The sequence below is a fragment of the Lytechinus pictus genome, chromosome 2 (genome assembly GCF_037042905.1).
Source record: "Lytechinus pictus isolate F3 Inbred chromosome 2, Lp3.0, whole genome shotgun sequence".
Classification (NCBI taxonomy): domain Eukaryota; kingdom Metazoa; phylum Echinodermata; class Echinoidea; order Temnopleuroida; family Toxopneustidae; genus Lytechinus; species Lytechinus pictus.
In genome coordinates, this window is record NC_087246.1 from 67957133 (window position 1) to 67975793 (window position 18661).

Here is an 18661-nt window from a genome sequence, read left to right on the forward strand (position 1 = left end):
AAGAATGGTTGGAATAAAAAGAAATTACGGTGGGAAGAATGAGGAAGCAAGGGCTGATGGAAAAGAAATGGTGTAAAAAAGGTTTGGAAGAAGAGAAGAAATAGGAAAACGGGAGAAGGCCGGAAAATAGATAAAGAGGTAGAGAGGGGGTGAAGTATAAGGAAAATAGGGAAAAGGAATCAGCCCTTACGCCAGTATCTGAACAGCATAATGACAGAAAAAATTGCAAATATTTATCTTGAGATGTACAACAATCATATTGGGGAAATTCAGAATGAGATTATTGAAGAAGTGTCATGTCGGTCCACTGAGGTTCACTCTTTGCATTGTAGAATATGTATGAACCAATTAGTGCTAATTTACTCATTGTAAGGATAGTATCTTTGTATTTCCTTGAACCGACGTGATGTAGAATTGTCTTAATTTGCTGTTTATTGTCTCTGGTAACCACCCCTCTACTTCCGACTTCAAAACATATCAGATGCGACTCATAATTCTTAGACATGACGTCCCTATTCAGTTGAACGTACCTCACCTCCTTACGTTCTCTTGCCTTACGAATATTAGGTTCAAAAGGAACTGTCAACTCAATGAGTACAATCTTTGGAGGGGTAGATTCTGGGAAACAGAGAGTTATATCTGGTTTCTCTGTGGTGACTATAACATTAGAAGGGATTGTACCACCATTAATTCTCATCCCTGGGAGGTCAGCATACAAATCAAGTCTTATGCCACTGCTTTCTGCACAACTTTTCAATTCCTTTGCAAGGTAACCTAACACGCTATTGTGTCGGTATGTAAATCTGCCTTGAGTAAGGGCAACAGTGCACATATTTAAAATATGGACCAAAGAGCCGGTACAATTGCATAGACAACATTTTTCATTCATCTTTTTACCCCATAACTTGAGGTTTTGGGGAGTTGGAAGGCTATCGATTGCAGCTCTCGAGGCAAAACTTAGGACACCTCTGGGTAGACCATACATAATTGATTTCCAAGTAAGATCGCTTTTTTCTACTTCTAACAAATGTAGTAAGATACCCTGTTTTGCGAGCTTCTGTAAACGCTCTGACCAGTTATCGTTTTTCTCTTTCACGATTACATTTTTAATTGCCCTTTTCATTGATTTTCATTGTTGTGAATCATCGTTATTCGTATCCTTTGCTGTTTCCAACATTTTCATTGATACTTTAACTCCAAATTTCTTGTTCTTACTAGACCATTTACTATCCCTTTCTATTTTCGACTCTACTGCATGCCATACCTTTGGATCACCTTTGGTCAAGGTAGAGGCAAAATACAATGTATGACACTCAAGATACAATTCTGATATTGTTTTTATATTCAATCCCTTTGGTGCGTACAATATGGAAGGCGTTGCACCGTGACTGGGAATTTTCAGCCATTTTTTCAACATTCTAGTCTCAATAGAATCAAGCGAGGTGAGTTGTGTATCAGTCAAGTTGTGTACAGTTAACAAATATCTGAGAGAAGGTAAGGCATACTGAGTAAACACACGTATTTTGTATTCATTTCTAACAAGACTGTTATCTATGTTATTAAGATTATTCTGTAATTTTTTCTCAATCAGCTCAAACGTATCCTGTGTTTTTCCATAGAAGGTAATGTATGATCCTAAGAACTTTGCAGGTTTGTCTTTCAGTACACTAATTTGGCGATTATCTATACAAAATTTAACATCTTTAGTTGAACCTTGGCAAATAGATAATGAGGAACACTTAAAAGGTTTAAGGGTAAGGTTCATAGATCTTAACTTGAGTCCAATGTCATTCATAATTCTCTGATGTGACCTTTGATTTGACGTCAGGAGACAGAAATCATCAGCGAAAGGTAAGGTTATGTATTTCTGTCCGTTCAAGCTGTACCCAAATTGGTTTTCGATGAGACTCAAGTCTTTAATCAAAGGATTGAAAGCGAGAAGGAAGAGGATAGGAGACATTGGATCTCCTTGGAAGACACCGCGATTGAAACTGAAAGGGTCGGATCTCCAGGACGGGCTCGTCACCACACCTTGTAGGCTAGAGTAAAGGTTACGGACATATGTAATGATTATTTCTGGGATATGGCTAGATTGCATTGTGTGGAATATGAGAAGATGTTCCACAGAACCGAAGGCATCTGCTAAGTCGAAGAATGTTACGTGCAGTGTTCTTTTTTTTATGACGGGCATCTGCAAGGAGTTCATTCATGGTCTGGCAGTGTTCTACGCAACCGCTTATTCCTTTTAGAAAAGCTTTTTGGGTCGAGTCATCAATTGTACCGGTTGAACATAAGAATTTGGCAAGTCTCTCCGCGATGATTTTGTTATAGATCTTACCAATACATGATGTCAAGGCGATCATGCGAAAGTTTCCGGGGTCATCGGTTGGACCGCTCTTATATATCAAAGAAATTCGGCTTTTAGACCAGGATTCAGGTGGCTCTCCAGAAGTTAGAATTTTGCTAAAAAGAGTGGCCATGAAATAGTGGGTCGATGGTAATTTGCGCAAAATCCCATACATAATGCCGTCTGGGCCGGGAGCCGAAATGGAATTCTTGCGAGATAGGATACATTTTACATCTTTAGGTTTAATAGATGAAAGATCAAATGACTCGTTTTGGGGGACATGGATATACGGGAACCAAGAGAGTGAAGTACGATCAAACGGCTGGGCAATCGAATATTTGGAAGTGTAATACCGATCGGCATATTCTTTTTCGAACGAAGGAGTGCGACTTTGACTTTCATCACCATCGAGAGTACCCGAACAGCAGCGTTTTGAAAATTCCCAAAAGTTTTGCTGATACAGTTTTTCCCTTCTGGTGATAGTTTTATGCCTTTGATTTGCCTTGCGCTGTTTGCTCAGGAAGCTGACAGCTTTTACGGCTTCCCGAAATGCTTGCCGATCTTCTTTCGAAGCATTTTTTGCGAAAGCTTTTTTTCTCAGACGATTTTTAAGCTTCTTCGCTTCATTGAGGGTTTTCGGGGCCCGGGCAATATATTGTTTCTCCTTTTCCTTTGAAACAAACTCTTCATGCGAGGAGAGGAATTCTTGAATGATAGTCGTCATCTGATCGCCGGCTCTGGCGGTCGATTCTCGGTCGGAGGCGAGTTCATGGTGCAGTGGAGACAAAAGTTCCCTTAATTCTCTGTCATAATCACTCCATTCATATGTATTCAAAGAAGGAATGTTGAATTTAAGGAAGGCTGTAGTTTGGTGACAATAGATGGACAATGTCATTAGCATAAGAAAGACCGTCGAGGTCCGTCGAACTGCCATGGCGAACATCGGCATCGATCGTATGCAAATGATGTATCACGAATGACTGCCAATATATTATGATAGTAGGAAAAATCCACTTTTTAGGGTTGACATACGTAATGGAACGGAATTGTCAATATTTCGAATGAAGATCACAAATACAAGATTTTAGTTCTTACCGCAGTGGTTTTAGTGGCGCCCGTGAGGCATGAAAACGATAACGACGACGATCGGCAGAGAATATGTCCAGTTATATAAATACACGCATGGGACTAGGAGGCAGTGATCACCAGGTGTCAACAAAAAAATCACAGTTGAAATGGCGTAAACGCGTGAGATATGTAGATAAAAGTATATCAGTAAATATATATTCACATTGACAATGACAAAGAAACAGATGAAATCCCCCGATATCAAACCAAGATCGACAAAGAAATGCAAATTTGCAGAGGTGATTTCCCTTCTTGTCTCCTTCGATTTGATAATCTGATCGAATATCAATTTAGGAATTTGTCTTATAATGTGGGTGTTGCAAGTTCAGATACAGTAGTACTACACGCATAAAAAAATCTTCTGTATTAGGCTATTGAATAAATTTTTGCATACTCAGACGAAATGGGACTCCCCTCAACACTCTTTTTGTAACACCGAACCGACACTTTATTGAATGTAGGCCTATACTGTATCGTAAAACTGAGTTGGGATCAAACATTGAATGCTATCAATAACTGTACAAAACCCATAAAATCTTAAATGTTTCAAATTTTTATAAAATATTTGGATAATCTGGAGACAAATTTGTCACTAATAATTTTCCTTACATCAAAGTATTTATGCATGTAACTTTCAGAAATATACTCCTGATTTGCAAGGTTTTAGGATATAATCTGAACATCAATAAAGAGACGGAATACTTCATATACTTGCAGTGGCAAAAAGGATGGGGAAATCAAGGCAACATCTTGGTAATTAGGTTCGATTTTTTTATTAACTGAAGATTAATGTAACATAATTATTTTATTTCATATTTACTTGCTGCAAGTAATTGTTTTTGTTCTCTTTGTTCTTGCATTCAACAGGTAAAAAATAAATTTAGATAACCGTACGAATTATTGCAAACAATTCTACACGTTGTTTATTCATTTTTTATTGTGTATATAGATACGCCAGTTTCTGCCCAATCATTTTTAATTTTCTTATCTCACTAGGCACGGGGTGTGTTTCATTGAGTTAAGATATTTTGTTTGACAAAATCTGGTTTATCAGATCATAGTTACCATAGTAACAATTAGATTATTATTTAATCCTATGTAAATTCAAACTCCCTGTCTCTACGTCCACTTTGAAATGATAAGAGTTTCATGACCACGATAATACCGGAAGATATAAAGGACTTTAGACAAACATATGGTCGGAATATATTATTTATTGACATAATTATTTCAGTTTAGGTATACTGCAAATGCAAAAAACAGGATACATTGTTTCTTAAGATGCTTAAGATATGCTAGGCTGCATTTAGAAAAGGGAATGAAAAAAAAACACAATAAGATAGTTGCAGGGAGAAACCATAATTATCGTCCCTAAGTGTATTCTTCAATAAAAAGGATATCGGGCATTAGCTGTAGAAATTGACTATAATAGAGATGGATTGCACGCGTTTAATCCACTCCTCTATATGGGCGTAGTTACAGAAGTGGGCCTTCATCTAGTATCATCGGCTCGATCTATAATTATCTTGAATTACTAGTAATCAGGAAATTGAATCGGTTTGACATTGTCATACAGCTTATAGGCATTTTCAAGAACATTAATCAAACCTAAATTGCCTGCTGGAACATACGCCTAAGCGACCTAACTATATATATTTTTTTTTTCAGTATTGAATGAAAAAGATGAATATGTTAATCAGAAATATTTGGTGCCATAGGCCCTCAGTATAGAACAAGCCTAATTTGAGAATGCCAATATTAATCTAAATGTTTATTCTCCTATTCGAAGTTCCCCTGAACATCCCCATATTTTCCCCGCATGCTTGTGCTAACAATCGATTTTGTAGACCTTATGCAATCTTAACCACAGCCACGACGACTGAAATAAAAAGCAGAATGCAAAGCGTAGCATCTCTTCCCAGAGCAGTGGCGCCACCGTCACCATGAACATCGGCGGCCGGAATTCCTTGACAGTTGTTGTCGGCGTAGAACCCGATACAAGCGGCTCGTTGCATCACGTGGGATACGTAGTTCTGCTCGTGGACGCCATGGACCAGATGAGACATTGGACCAACAGCGAAGATAGCGACATCATCGCCGCCGTGGGTCTCGGTGATCATCGGTACGATTGCCTGTTGCATGTAAAGCATTCTTCCTGTTAGAACAAGATGAACATATTCCAAAATTTGTTATAAAGGTCAAGTCCACCTCATTAAAATGTTGATTTGAATCAAAAGAGAAAAATCAGACAAGCATAATGCTGAAAATTTCATCAAAATCGGATGTAAAATAAGAAAGTTATGACATTTAAAATTTCGCTTATTTTTCACAAAATAGTTATATGCACAATTTAGTCACATGCAAATGAGAAAATCGATGATGTCCCTCACTCACTATTTCTTTTGTGTTTTATTGTTTGAATTATACAATATTTCAATTTTTACAGATTTGACAATAAGGACCAACTCGACTGAACCATATAATGTTAAACAATGGTAATTCCACATGTTCAGTGAGCAATAAAACTTTGTTTCACAGGACAATGAGGAGAAAATTAGAATATTTAATATTTCTTATAATAAAATACAAAAGAAAAAGTGAGTGAGTGATGTCATCAGTTCCCTCATTTGCATACCGACCGGGATGTGCATATAACTATTATGTGAAATTAAGCAAAATTTTAAAACGTCATAACTTCCTTATTTTACATCCGATTTTGATGAAATTTTCAGTATTATGCTCATTGGATTTTTATCTTTTTGTTCATATCAACATTTTGTTGGGGTGGATTTGTCCTTTAAGAACTGTTGTCGATGTCTTGTACACATTGCAAGTTTTAAACGTTTCAAAATTTATCAATAAAAACATGAATAAGATTACATCAAAATATACAGTTTTTGCATTATAAACAGCCTTTATTGTTATTCAACCCGGGGCGGTTCTAAAGCCAACGGCTTACAGTAAACTAGAGAGAGAGACAAAAGCAGAGATGAGAGAAAGCAAAGATGGGGAAAAGAGTAAGAAGGGAAAATAATATACGATGTTACTAATTTTATACTACCCTAATTGTAATTCAACTGAGAAAAGAATATGACCTAGCATTATATCGTCTTGCCCCCCCCCCCCCATCCTGGTCCCCCATAAAATAATTCTTATGTCACCGTTGGTTTTAAGATAATGGTTTAACTGAGCTCCAAACAGTTAAACAGATACTTCAAATTTTAAGAATACAGGGGTTCAATTGTATCATATTCCGTTGTCATCCAAGGAATTAATCATATAAAATATTGTGAGTGGGGTACGTGTTCGGGGCACTTGGATCTGACTCCTACATTGGAGGGGGGGGGGGGCAAAAAGTAAGCGGATCCGATCTGATGAACAAAGGCGCCACCACAGTCAGAAGAATGAGAAGTTGTGATTAAAGCGCCTGCAATTATTAAATGAGTGCATGTTTCAACGCTTGCAACGGCAGCCGTTTTTTCTCTTCAGATTTAAGCCGAATCTTGTACGAAAATAGATAGAAATAAAAAAACAAACAAACAAACAAAACAATTACTTTACTTGTATTGAGATGGGGTATAAAAAGTAGGCCTATAGTCTTGCACATTTCACAAAGAAGGTGGATAAAGGGGAGATTGAGAAGGGGGAATAAGGGAGAGAGGGGGAGGGGAGATATATTATTGGAAAGGGAAAGGGGGAGACAGAAGGGGGATCGAGTGGGATCAAATAACCTGTGTTCGAGTCTGTCACAGGAGGGCGCCTTCCAAGAAGTCGATATGAGAGAGATGAAATGATTGCACCTGGACCATTCATGTAGCCGAGAGTAGTATACGATCCCAAATCAGTTGCTCTTCCATCAGCCCTGCCTACCAAAAAAAGAGTATGAATAAAACATCACAGAATTCGTGAAGAAAATTTGAAATTTTAGCATTTCTTCCGAATCAGCAGGAAAAAAAACTGACGTCACTATAGGATAAACAGGATAATGAAACAGTCACGATGACCCGGTGAAAAGACTTCAGGACTGTACGTTAGCGTTTAGGCATTTTAATTTCTTTGTTTTGCGCTGTCCCCACCTAATTATCAGTGAGAGTGTCTAGATCTATTCATATAACTTTATAATTATAAATACCACAGAAGGAAGCCGTAAAGTGCCTGAGTGCCATAATCTGTAAAGCGCTTCGGGATAGTCGTTCCCATTAGTCCAGTCAATATAGGGTTTGAGCCACCACTAATTGCAACACGAGATATTCCACTGCAATGCTTTCCAGGAAGGTCCCCTAAACAACATACTAAAAGTCCCAAGAAATCCAACCAGTAGAACTTTATGAAATTTGCATATTATGCAAATTAGCCATAAAAAGTTAGAAAAATTAGGGAAATAGCCCAAAGATTACAAATTGAGTGTCCAAAATAATTTAAATTGAGCGAAAATTCATGATAAATAACTGTATTTAATGTTTTTTGTCAAAAGTGCAAGCAAATCTACCTCATTTGCATAATATGCAAATAAGCATCCTTATATTGAAATATGTCAAGGTATTGTGATTTTTCTCTCATTAACTGCTTGAAAATTTCATTTATGTTGAAATTTACATGCTGCTATCACTAAGGACGTTGAATACATTTGTATTCAGCTTTAGTGTCTGTAGTGTAATTTGCATATTATGCAAATAAAAGTATCTAACATGTTATAAATATTCAAGAAAACACACTGGTGATACATCCCTCAAAAATTGCAAGTAGATTATCTATTGAAATTGGAATATGGCAATACCTTACAACAAGGTTTCCTAAACACCATATTTAAAAGTCCTAAAAGGGATGGTCCGGGCTGAAAGTATGTATAGCTTAATCAATAGAGTAGAATTCACTAAGCAAAATGCCGAAAATTTCATCAAAATCAGATAACAAATGACAAAGTTATTTGAATTTTAAAGTTTAGCAATATTTTGTGAAAACAGTCGTCATGAATATTCATTAGGTGGGCTTATGATGTCACATCTCCACTTGTTCTTTTGTATTTTATCATATGAAATTAGGTTTATTCAAATTTTTTCCTCCAAGAACTAGAAAAATTGGATTGACAACTGATTTAGTGCATTAGATATTTATTGCTGCAACTTATTTCATTATAAGGGAGACATATTATTCACACAAGTATGAAATAATGAAAAAAAATATGATTTTATGTGTTAAATGACATAAGAAAACTGAAAGTGGAGATGTGACATCATCAGCCCACCTAATGAATATTCATGGCGACTGTTTTCACAAAATATTGCTTAACTTTAAACTTCAATAACTTTATTATTTGTTATCCGATTTTGATGGAATTTTCGGCATTTTGCTCAGTGAATTCTACTCTATGTATTAAGATATAAATATTTTCAGCCCGGACCATCCCTTTAAATATACAAGCATATAGGAAAATCAAAAATTTGCATTTTATGCAAATTAGCCATAGTAATTTACAAATAAGGAAAATAATCCAAATATTGGAAATCAAGTGTAGAAAACAATATAAATTGATCTGATGACCATGATAAGTTTTACAAATTCATTTATTTTTTTGATAAAAATCGTAAATAAATCTACCCCATTTGCATAATTATGTATGAGCATCCTTATATGGAAAAAATCAAGAAATTTTAATTTTTCTCACAAAAACAGTTATGAAAACATGTCAGTCTAGATCAATATGATGTGATCACTAAGAATGGACAATAAAAATATCAGCTTAATATCTGAAGAGTAATTTACATATTATTCAAATAAGCATCCGACATGTTATAAATATTCAAGGAAACACATACGTGATACTTTCCTCTAAAATTCCATGTAGATTATGTGTATTAACCATGATGACCTTCCCTACACTTCTTGCTTAATTGATCTTGACTTTTTTCATGAGCAGTTACCCAACTCATACTGTACAATGATGAGTCCATTCTACATGGATCCCACTGCTTGAATGCTTCATTTTTTCCATCCAATTCTTTCTCTCTTCTTGACTTTGTAGAGACTTTGCGTTTCTTGCCAGTATAGTCCACGCTAGCAAGCTCCTGAGATGTCACACCCAGTACAAATAAAAGCCCATTAGCTTCGAATATTTGGTCCTTGTAGCACACCACTTGTCTTGGTGCACTGGTGAATATGAGTATTTGCTTGGATCACGAGATCTCTGTGCATGGTTTATAAAAGTACCAATGAGCATTTACCTATACGGGTGACATGAAAGACCTTCATAAATCCATGATGAAGGCTTAAAGTGCATTATAGACATCTTTCTCAGATGGAATCGTGATTAGACGTTCTTGCTGAATCTAGTTGCTGCTTCAGGATGAAGCATCCATTTTCTGTTCTTTCCTCTTTGATAAATCTCCTAAGGATGGCAACCATCTCCAAATATTATAGCTATAGTTTCTAAGCAAATCGTATGCAAATAATAATATCAATTTCCTGATATTTATGGCAAACAGAAATTCCTCAGTGAGACAATGAACAAACAATACGGGGGACTAAGCCAGATTATAGCATTTCCAACAAGTGGACACAACATAATGGAACACCCTTAACATCACCATCAAATACCATCCAACATTGATTAGACAGTGTGTACCACTTCCAGGATTTATTTGCCTCAACGTGTTACTCATGGGTATAATGTGATGGTATACAGAAGAATAAACCTTTTAGTAATTATGGTACGACTGAGGGTGTTCTTCTGGAGGAATGCTGACTGTAATAGTGTCATGCAGATGTATTTTGGACAATCATACAACTCTCTGTACTGAAATCCGACAAGTCGAGCACAGGAGATTGAATGCCAATCAAGAGGACTTTAACAAGAACACACCGTTACCCATGTCTTCTTCCGACACAAGTTGCCTCAATGAGACAATGGACATAAGTTGTGTCGGAAGATGTCAAGAGTTTTAGAGAAAGGCTAGGAAGGCTTGTGTATATTAGAGCTCCAAAAGCATCAGTAAGGTAAAGCTCAGAATTGCTACAATGCAAGAGGACCACAAGAGGGTTTGTAGACAAGCCTATAATACATAATTTGTTGACCGGATTGACAATGATCCAGGCTGTAATAATTAGCATGTTGGGAGCCCTTAATATCTTATTGCTATGACTACATTGGAATAGCATTATTAAAGGAAGGCAAAGATTTTTATTCTTAGTATTCACCACTGATCATGATGATGATGACGCTGATCTACAAGTCCTGGGACCCAGTCCTGACCCATATGGTGTAGCCAGACTACTGATAGTAGAGCGGATAAGCTCCAAAAATCACAACAATTGTGCAAATTTTGACTAAAGCATGAAACTTTCACAAGTGTTAGTATATGCCGTAAGATTTATTTTAAAGATGGGAGGTAAATTTATAAATGCCATTTTCGGCCGTTGCCATGGCAACGGATTAATTTCTCCAAAATAACATACATTTCCATGTAAATGGTAAATAAACATGATATAGATGACCAAAATGATAATTTTCAGGCTCCCAATTGAATATATATGAAATTTAGAAATATTTAAGATCACCAAGATAGTTCCAATTGGTCCGTTGCCATGGCAACGGCTTGTTTTTCCCCATAAATATAAAAATTTTGATAAAAAAAACGCTGTAGAATATGATTTATCTTTAATTTCCCCTAATTTTACAGTGCTAAACAAATATATTTTGGTTGCTAAATGTGCAAATTACATCTCAAGCCATTGCCATGGCAACCAAATAACTTCTAATTTACAAAAATAGCATAGTTGATAAGACAATGGACAGGTGGAAAATACAATTGGAATTGACTTAATCTGTATGCTTAAGTTTTGACACCCTCATTTGAACAAAAATACATAAAGTGTTTTGCAGGAGTTCTTTGTAAAGATAAAACTTATGTTGCCTTGGTAATGCTTGAATTAAATTTAACAAGAAACAATGTTGCAAAGGGCCCGTTGCCATGGCAACAGCTTATTTCCCTCTAGAGAGGTAAAAAATATTGATAAAAATGTAAAATACATGTATGATCATCATTCCATTTTCCCTTTAAGGTACTAATCAAGACATGTTTGTGACTACATTTATAAATAAAACATCTTAAGCCATTGCCATGGCAACCAGATAACATCTAATTAAAAAACAACAACAACATGGATGACAAGGTTATGGACAGGTGAAAGATACAATGAAAATTAACTTAATGTACATGCATAAGGTTTTGACCTACTCAATTAATTTAGGGGAAAATAATACAGTCATTGTTCTGCATGAACTAATTAAAATGATAAACATTGATGTGCCTTGGTAATACTTGAACTCAACGGTAAATATCAATGTTCTAAATGGCCTGTTGCCATGGCAACGGACCAATTGGAACTATCTTGGTGATCTTGAATATTTCTAAATTTCATATATATATTCAATTGGGAGCCTGAAAACTATCATTTTGGTCATCTATATCATGTTTATTTACCATTTACATGGGAATGTATGTTATTTTGGAGAAATTAATCCGTTGCCATGGCAACGGCCGAAAATGGCTTTTATAAATTTACCTCCCATCTTTAAAATAAATCTTGTAGCATATACTAATACTTGTGAAAGTTTCATGCTTTAGTCATAATTTGCACAATTGTTCGGCTTATCCGCTCTACTATGAAGAAATTGTTAAAGAAAACAACCTGCATGAAGCTACTAGGCCAGACGGAATCTCTGCTACACTTCCTAATGAGACTGCTCATCAGATCTTAACTGCCATAAGTTTGCTTTTCCTGGCCTCCCTTTATACGGTGAAATTTCAAGAAAGTCTAAGTTGTTCCCATCCATATAAAAAGGGGTTGTCAGCTCTAACAAACTACACACCAATTCAAATATTGTGCTTTGTTCTTGCAAATCCCATCATCTTGTCAGACTAACAACGCGGCTTAGGAAGCGAAGAACATATTTCCAGTATTTTTCCTTGAATATAAATCATAATTATTAGGATAGATTTGAATGCTTACTGATAGCAGCATATTTTAAAAACTGAAATGTTTTCACTGCAGTATATGTGATAAAAATCATTTTTTTTAAACATTTTTCATATAAGGATACTTATTTGCATAATATGCAAATGAGGCAGATTTGCTAGCTTTTTTAAATAAAGACATTGAATTTCTGTATTCATCATAAATTTTTGTTCAAATTACTTGCTGTGGACATTTAATTTGTAATCTTTGGATTATTTTCCTTATTTTCTATTTTTTAAATGGCTAATTTGCATAATATGCAAATTAATTTCAGGCATTGAGATGAATTCTCATGCTTAGTGATATAGTAGCATATTAATGTCAACATTAATGAAATGTTTTCAAGCAGGCTATATGAGAAAAATCACAATATCTTGTCATTTTTCCATATAAGGATGCTTATTTGCATAATATGCAAATGAGGTAGATTTTTTGCACTTTTGACTAAGAATCATTGAATTCATTTATTTATCATAAATTTCCATTCAAATTAAATTGTTTTGGACATTTAATTTGTAATCTTTTGATTATTTCCCTTCTTTTTCTAATTTTTCATGGCTAATTTGCATAATATGCAAATTTCATAAATTTCCACTGCTTGGATTTCTTGGGACTTTTAGTATGTTGTTTAGGGGACCTTCCTGGAAAGCATTTCAGTGGAATATCTTGTGTTGCAATTAGTGGTGGGTTACCCCCCTATTCTGGCTAGATTGACTGGACTACATATGTTTAGCGCTATATAAATGCAAAATATTTTTCTTCTTCCTTTTCTTTATTTTTTTCTTCTTCTTGAAAATTTTCAAATCTGAAGCTGTGAAACTCGCGCTTTTTAGTGATGGCCCTAATCACTGTTAAAAGGGCATCCTCGCGAGATGTTGCTCGCGCGAATCAAGCTCAACTTTTGGACATTTGCCCCCCCCCCCCCCTCCCCCGTTCCGCCGCCCCTAAACTGTCATCATGTCGGCATAGTAAGTATTTTTCCAAGTCGCCATGAGTAAATAAATTTTGAATGAAATATTTCGTATTATGTACAAGTAAATGAGTTTTTACAGAAGCGTATCAATCATATACGATTAAATACCTATAGGTCGACCTGTCAGTTTTCGCCTCTGCATCAATTTGAACTTTACCAAATTGAATGTACGGTAGATTGTATTACATGCCCACAACGCCAGATTTATCAACATTATGTTGATGGGTGATAAAGATATTGAGTCGACTTGACAAAAAAATGTCGCCAAATTATCGTTTAGCACTACAACATATCAAAAAAAAAATTATCATTACCTAATATGGGGTTGCCCCTCTCTGCGTAGCCAGCCATCTTGAATGTATGGGCGTGGTCTGAGGTGACCATGACCATGGTTTCCTTGATGTCAACCAGCCCGAGAGCGACGTCGATTGCCTTGTCCATCGCTACCGTCTCCGTTAGAGCAAGACTAGCCACACCAAAGTGATGCCCGTGGTCGATACGCCCACCTGTAATTTAAGAATGCTTGTCGTAATGTTGGATTTCCATGTAAATGCCACGTTTGTAAACAATACCTAGTAATAACGATACCAACAATGAACAATCGATTGCTCAAACATCTGTTTTCAAATTTTCTCCGTGTTGAGAGTTTTCATTATTGTTTCATTACTGTTTGTAAAGTATCTAAAGTGTTCACGTCATTCTGTTTTCAATTTTTTTAAAGTAAGCACAATGTTGTCCATGCACGTACACAGCAATTGTCATTAAAAAGACATTCTAATGATTATTCGCCAGCAATGCTCCAGAAATAAAAGAAAGAGAATCATTTTTCTATATGCCAAGCCCCTTGCCCCCCTCCCCCCGTTCCCCAAACATTTTCCCTCTCTTACCTTCAACGAACAGAAAGGATCGTGATATCTTTACAAGTTATACATACCTACAATGTTTGGCAAGGTCATCAAATAATAATCTGGACGTCAATGTCCTTGCCCCCAACCCCCACCAGTACCGGCTTCCCGTCTCGCCCCTCTGTTACCTTCAACGAACAAGAAGAATCCTTTTGGGTTTTTGCTAAGGATTCGGATAGCCTTGTCGGTCATTTCGGCGATACTCGGTTCACCCGCGGTGTCGTTGTTGCGACGGATATCGAATTTCATGAGTCCATACTCGAACAGACCTGACCATGAGGGGGAGGGAGGAGAAAGAGAATGATAGATGGAGGGAGGGAGGGGGGATGTAGGGAGAGAGGGGGAGGGAGGGAGATGGATATTTAAAAAATATAATACTTATAATTATTTATTTTATGGCCCATAATTATTTATTTTATTTGTAAATGACATGTGCAATATTTCTGAACAATTTGAGCCAATATTATTTGCGGATGATACTATGTGTGTTTACATGTACGTCCCACCATGATATCATTACTCTACAAAATAACTTTAATACTGAATTCGACAAACTGGTTGTCTGGCTTGATAATAATAGACTTGTGCTTAACATAAAAAAACAAATTTCATGACTTTTACCCAAAAAAAACCATATTGATGCAACCCAAATAAAATTAAAAATCAAGGACTCTTTTATAAGTCAAGTCAAACAGATAACTTTCTTAGGTGTAACTATTGACAATAAATTAACATGGAATGAACACAAAGTGTCATCTGCAATAAAATATCCAAATGTATTGATTTATTTTACAAACTGAAATCTTTTCCTAAAGAAACTCTAATGATCTTATACAACACGTTGATATTGCCACATATGTATTACTGTATTCTTACATGGGCATGCTCTAGTATGCAAAATACAAATAGACTTTTAGTGCTACAAAAGAAAATTATAAGACTTGTTTATCACAGCCAATACCATGCCCATATCAACCCTATATTCTTCAATCTAAAGACTTTGAAAATGTCTGATATAATATATGTATACCAATGTGTAATATTTATGTATCCATAAATAATTACCAACATCTATTGTTTCATTCTTCCAACTGAACAGAAATATTCATGAATATGAAACTAGGCATTCAAATAATTTTCACTTTTAGGCTTTGCCTTTCTGCCTCTCCTAATACTTTCATTTGTACATTTGTATTACTTGTTTTTTATATGTTTTCTTTATCTATATACTCCTTTATATGTGTGTATATATTTACATTGTTATATGTTTTTTAATGAAAGTATTTTAATGAAATGAAATAAAATTTCAAAATATCGGTATGCGCAATGAATTCGAAATTCGAGTCTATTGAGACATACTGCACTAATCTTTTATTCGTGCAATATTTTCCAACTCGGGGGATATTTGCCCGATCTTTGTGATATTCCACTCTAAAACATAATTGCTATCATTATTTGCATTAGTGTTTTCAGCACTACAAATATGATCATGATATATAGTAGTTGTAGTAGTGTAGTATTTTGTAGTAGAAGTAGCCGTAGCAGTAGTATTGGTAGTAGTATAGTAGCAGTAAAAGTTGAAGTAGTGGTAGTTATTAGAGACAGTAATAGTAGAAGAAGTCGAGTTGCAGTAAAAGAAGTAGTAGAAGAAAAAGAAGTAGGAGAAGTAGTAGTACAGTAGTAGTAGTAGTAGCAGTAGTACTACTACTACTACTAGTAGTAGTAGTAGTAGTAGTAATTATTATTATCATTATTATTATTATTAGTAGTAGTAGTAGTAGTAGTAGTAGTAGTAGTAGTAGTGAGTGGTAGAACTCGCGCTACAATCTTTCAGACAAATTAGAAACTGTCAAAAGGTCGGGATTACATTGATCTACGGCGGCCGTGCGGCAAGTCGAAACCAGCCGTTTAAACATTATTCTACCATTGTTACATATTGGTGGTATGAATAATAATGAATACAACGGCTGTTGTCGACGGCGCGCCGTACGGCCGCCGCAGAGCAAATGTGACCGAGGTATTAAAAACAAATTGGCGCTTAGTAGAAACAAACGTGAAACTGTTAGAGTGTACTTCGCAAGAAAAAGCAGAAGACGTTGGGACATAATCAACCAAAGGTCAAAGGGGAGCTAAAAATAGTAAAAAGTACTATCTTTAGATTTTGCTGCAATAAACATCTTTACATTCACAGAAATATATTTCAATCTTAGTTTCAATAATCTGTGCATCCGGTATGCCGTTACTAAATGTCAAAATAAATGTAGGTTTTCCTTTTTTATGTGTATGCTGGAGTCAGCTTTGTGCAAAGGACAAATTGTGCATCATTACCTCAAGTATTTTTTTACCAATACGTTGTTTCTCTTTTTCCTGTAATGATAAATAGGCCAACCGATGAAAACATATACTTTTGAGGGAAGATAACATTGAAGTATTTTATAAATAAACGGCGTAGGTAGATCTTATGTGAACTAAAATAGAATCACAGGGCTGATTTCATCGAACGTGATATAAATACCCACATATGCATGTTGATTACACGAGTGTAAATGCTAATTACAAGGAGTTTTAAGAGACGGAGAACCATCCACAAAGTCCCTTTAAAGCCTTTGATGCCGCATGGATAAATATTATGACAACATATTCTTCATTGGATTTGTCTTGCAGATTATAGACAAAAGATTCCTACCTAACTACATACTAAACTGGCAAGATAATTAGGAAAAAATTATTTGGTCGGACACTCTGAGCAGACGGGGAAAGCAAAAATAGATGTTGCAATATTTATTGAAATATAATTTGAAATTACTCGACTGGCTGTTTGTGGCCGCAACAGTGACACATGACATCACACTGAGCAGATGTGGGAATTTGTAAAATCTTGATCTAGAAATTGTCACATTCTGAGGGTTTTCACATTTTGAAACTGTTAACATACAATTGTTTGCCCAATTTTAGGACATAAGGCTTTGAGAAATAATTTATTTCGTCTTGTATTTAAAGGTCAAGTCCACCCCAGAAAATTGTTGACTTGAATCCATAGAGAAAAATCAAATAAGCATAACATTGAAAATTTCATCAAAATCGGATGTAAATTAAGAAATTATGACCGTGAAGTTTCGCTTGTTTTTCACAAAACGGTTCTATGCACAATTCAGCGACATGCAAAATGAGAAAGTCGATTATGTCCCTCACTCGCTATTTCTTTCGTTTTTTATTGTTTGAATCATACAATTTTCCCCTTTTTACAGATTTGACAATAATGACCAACTTGACTGAACCCTAAAAAGTAAAATATTAGTACATTAGTAATTAAACATGTTAAACAGGACAATGAGGAGAAAATTATAATATTTCATATTTCACGTAATAAAATACAAAAAAAATAGTGAGTGAGTGACGTCATCAGTCCCCTCATTTGCATACGGTCGAGGATGTGCATGTAACTGTTTTGTGAAATGCAGCGAAACTTAAAAATTTCATAACTATTTTACACCCGATTTTGATGAAATTGTCAGTGTTTTGCTTGTCGGATTTTTCTCTTTTTATTCAAATCAACTTTTCGTTGGGGTGGACTTGTCCATTAATAACCACATTTTGTAATCAATTAGAATGGGAAATATTTGCATTTTCTATTTTCAACACAAATTACTTTCCAGTTTTCATTGCAGGTCGCCACCAAAGGATACAATACACCAGTGTATTCTTTTGTAATTCTTTAGAAATCGAATTACATTTCGTTGTCACTCAATTTTTTGTTTAGCTCCATGGTAATTGTGATCATAAACCACCCCCTCCCCTCATTCTCTCTCTCCCTATCTTCCAAACTCTCTCCTTCTTTTTATATCACCCTTCCTTCATGTTCTCTCATTTTAATCATCATTTTCCTCAATCCCTTTCCTCCCCCCTCTCTTTTCTGTATCTTTTACTCTTCTCTCCCCCGCTGTCTCTCCCTCTGTATTCTATATCTTTTCTTTCTCTCTAAACATTTAAACGCGATAGCGTCTATTCCCCATTATATTACACAGTAAAAACGCTTTTTGATATTTTATACAACGCTGTTTACTATATGAACCTTACAGTATTTGTCTAACCGTTTAAACAATCATGTTTAATTTATTGAAAATTAGATATTGAAAAATTAAACTTTGTTGCATAAGATTTAAACAATTACTGTAAGGTTCATATGATAAACAGCGTTGTATAATTCTTTTTTTTTACTGTGTACTACTTACATGACTTTGCCACATAGTAAGTGAATCTCATTTTGATATGATATTTTCATCAATTACTTCA

At 35.4% G+C, this 18661-nt stretch overlaps 1 protein-coding gene across 2 annotated transcripts in view; it reads right to left on the reverse strand.

Annotated features, from left to right (window-relative positions):
- Positions 1 to 4671: 4671 nt before the first annotated feature.
- Positions 4672 to 18661, reverse strand: part of LOC129253749 (alkaline phosphatase, germ cell type-like) — a 29624-nt gene continuing 15634 nt past the window's right edge. For both annotated transcript variants that reach the window (XM_054892173.2, XM_064095494.1), the window contains exons 6-9: positions 14497 to 14637; positions 13778 to 13969; positions 7207 to 7341; positions 4672 to 5630 (exon numbers count right to left, since the gene is read on the reverse strand). In XM_054892173.2, coding sequence (XP_054748148.2) covers positions 5326 to 5630; positions 7207 to 7341; positions 13778 to 13969; positions 14497 to 14637 — 773 coding nt within the window. In that variant the 3' untranslated portion in view covers positions 4672 to 5325. The remainder of the gene's footprint in view (positions 5631 to 7206; positions 7342 to 13777; positions 13970 to 14496; positions 14638 to 18661) is intronic.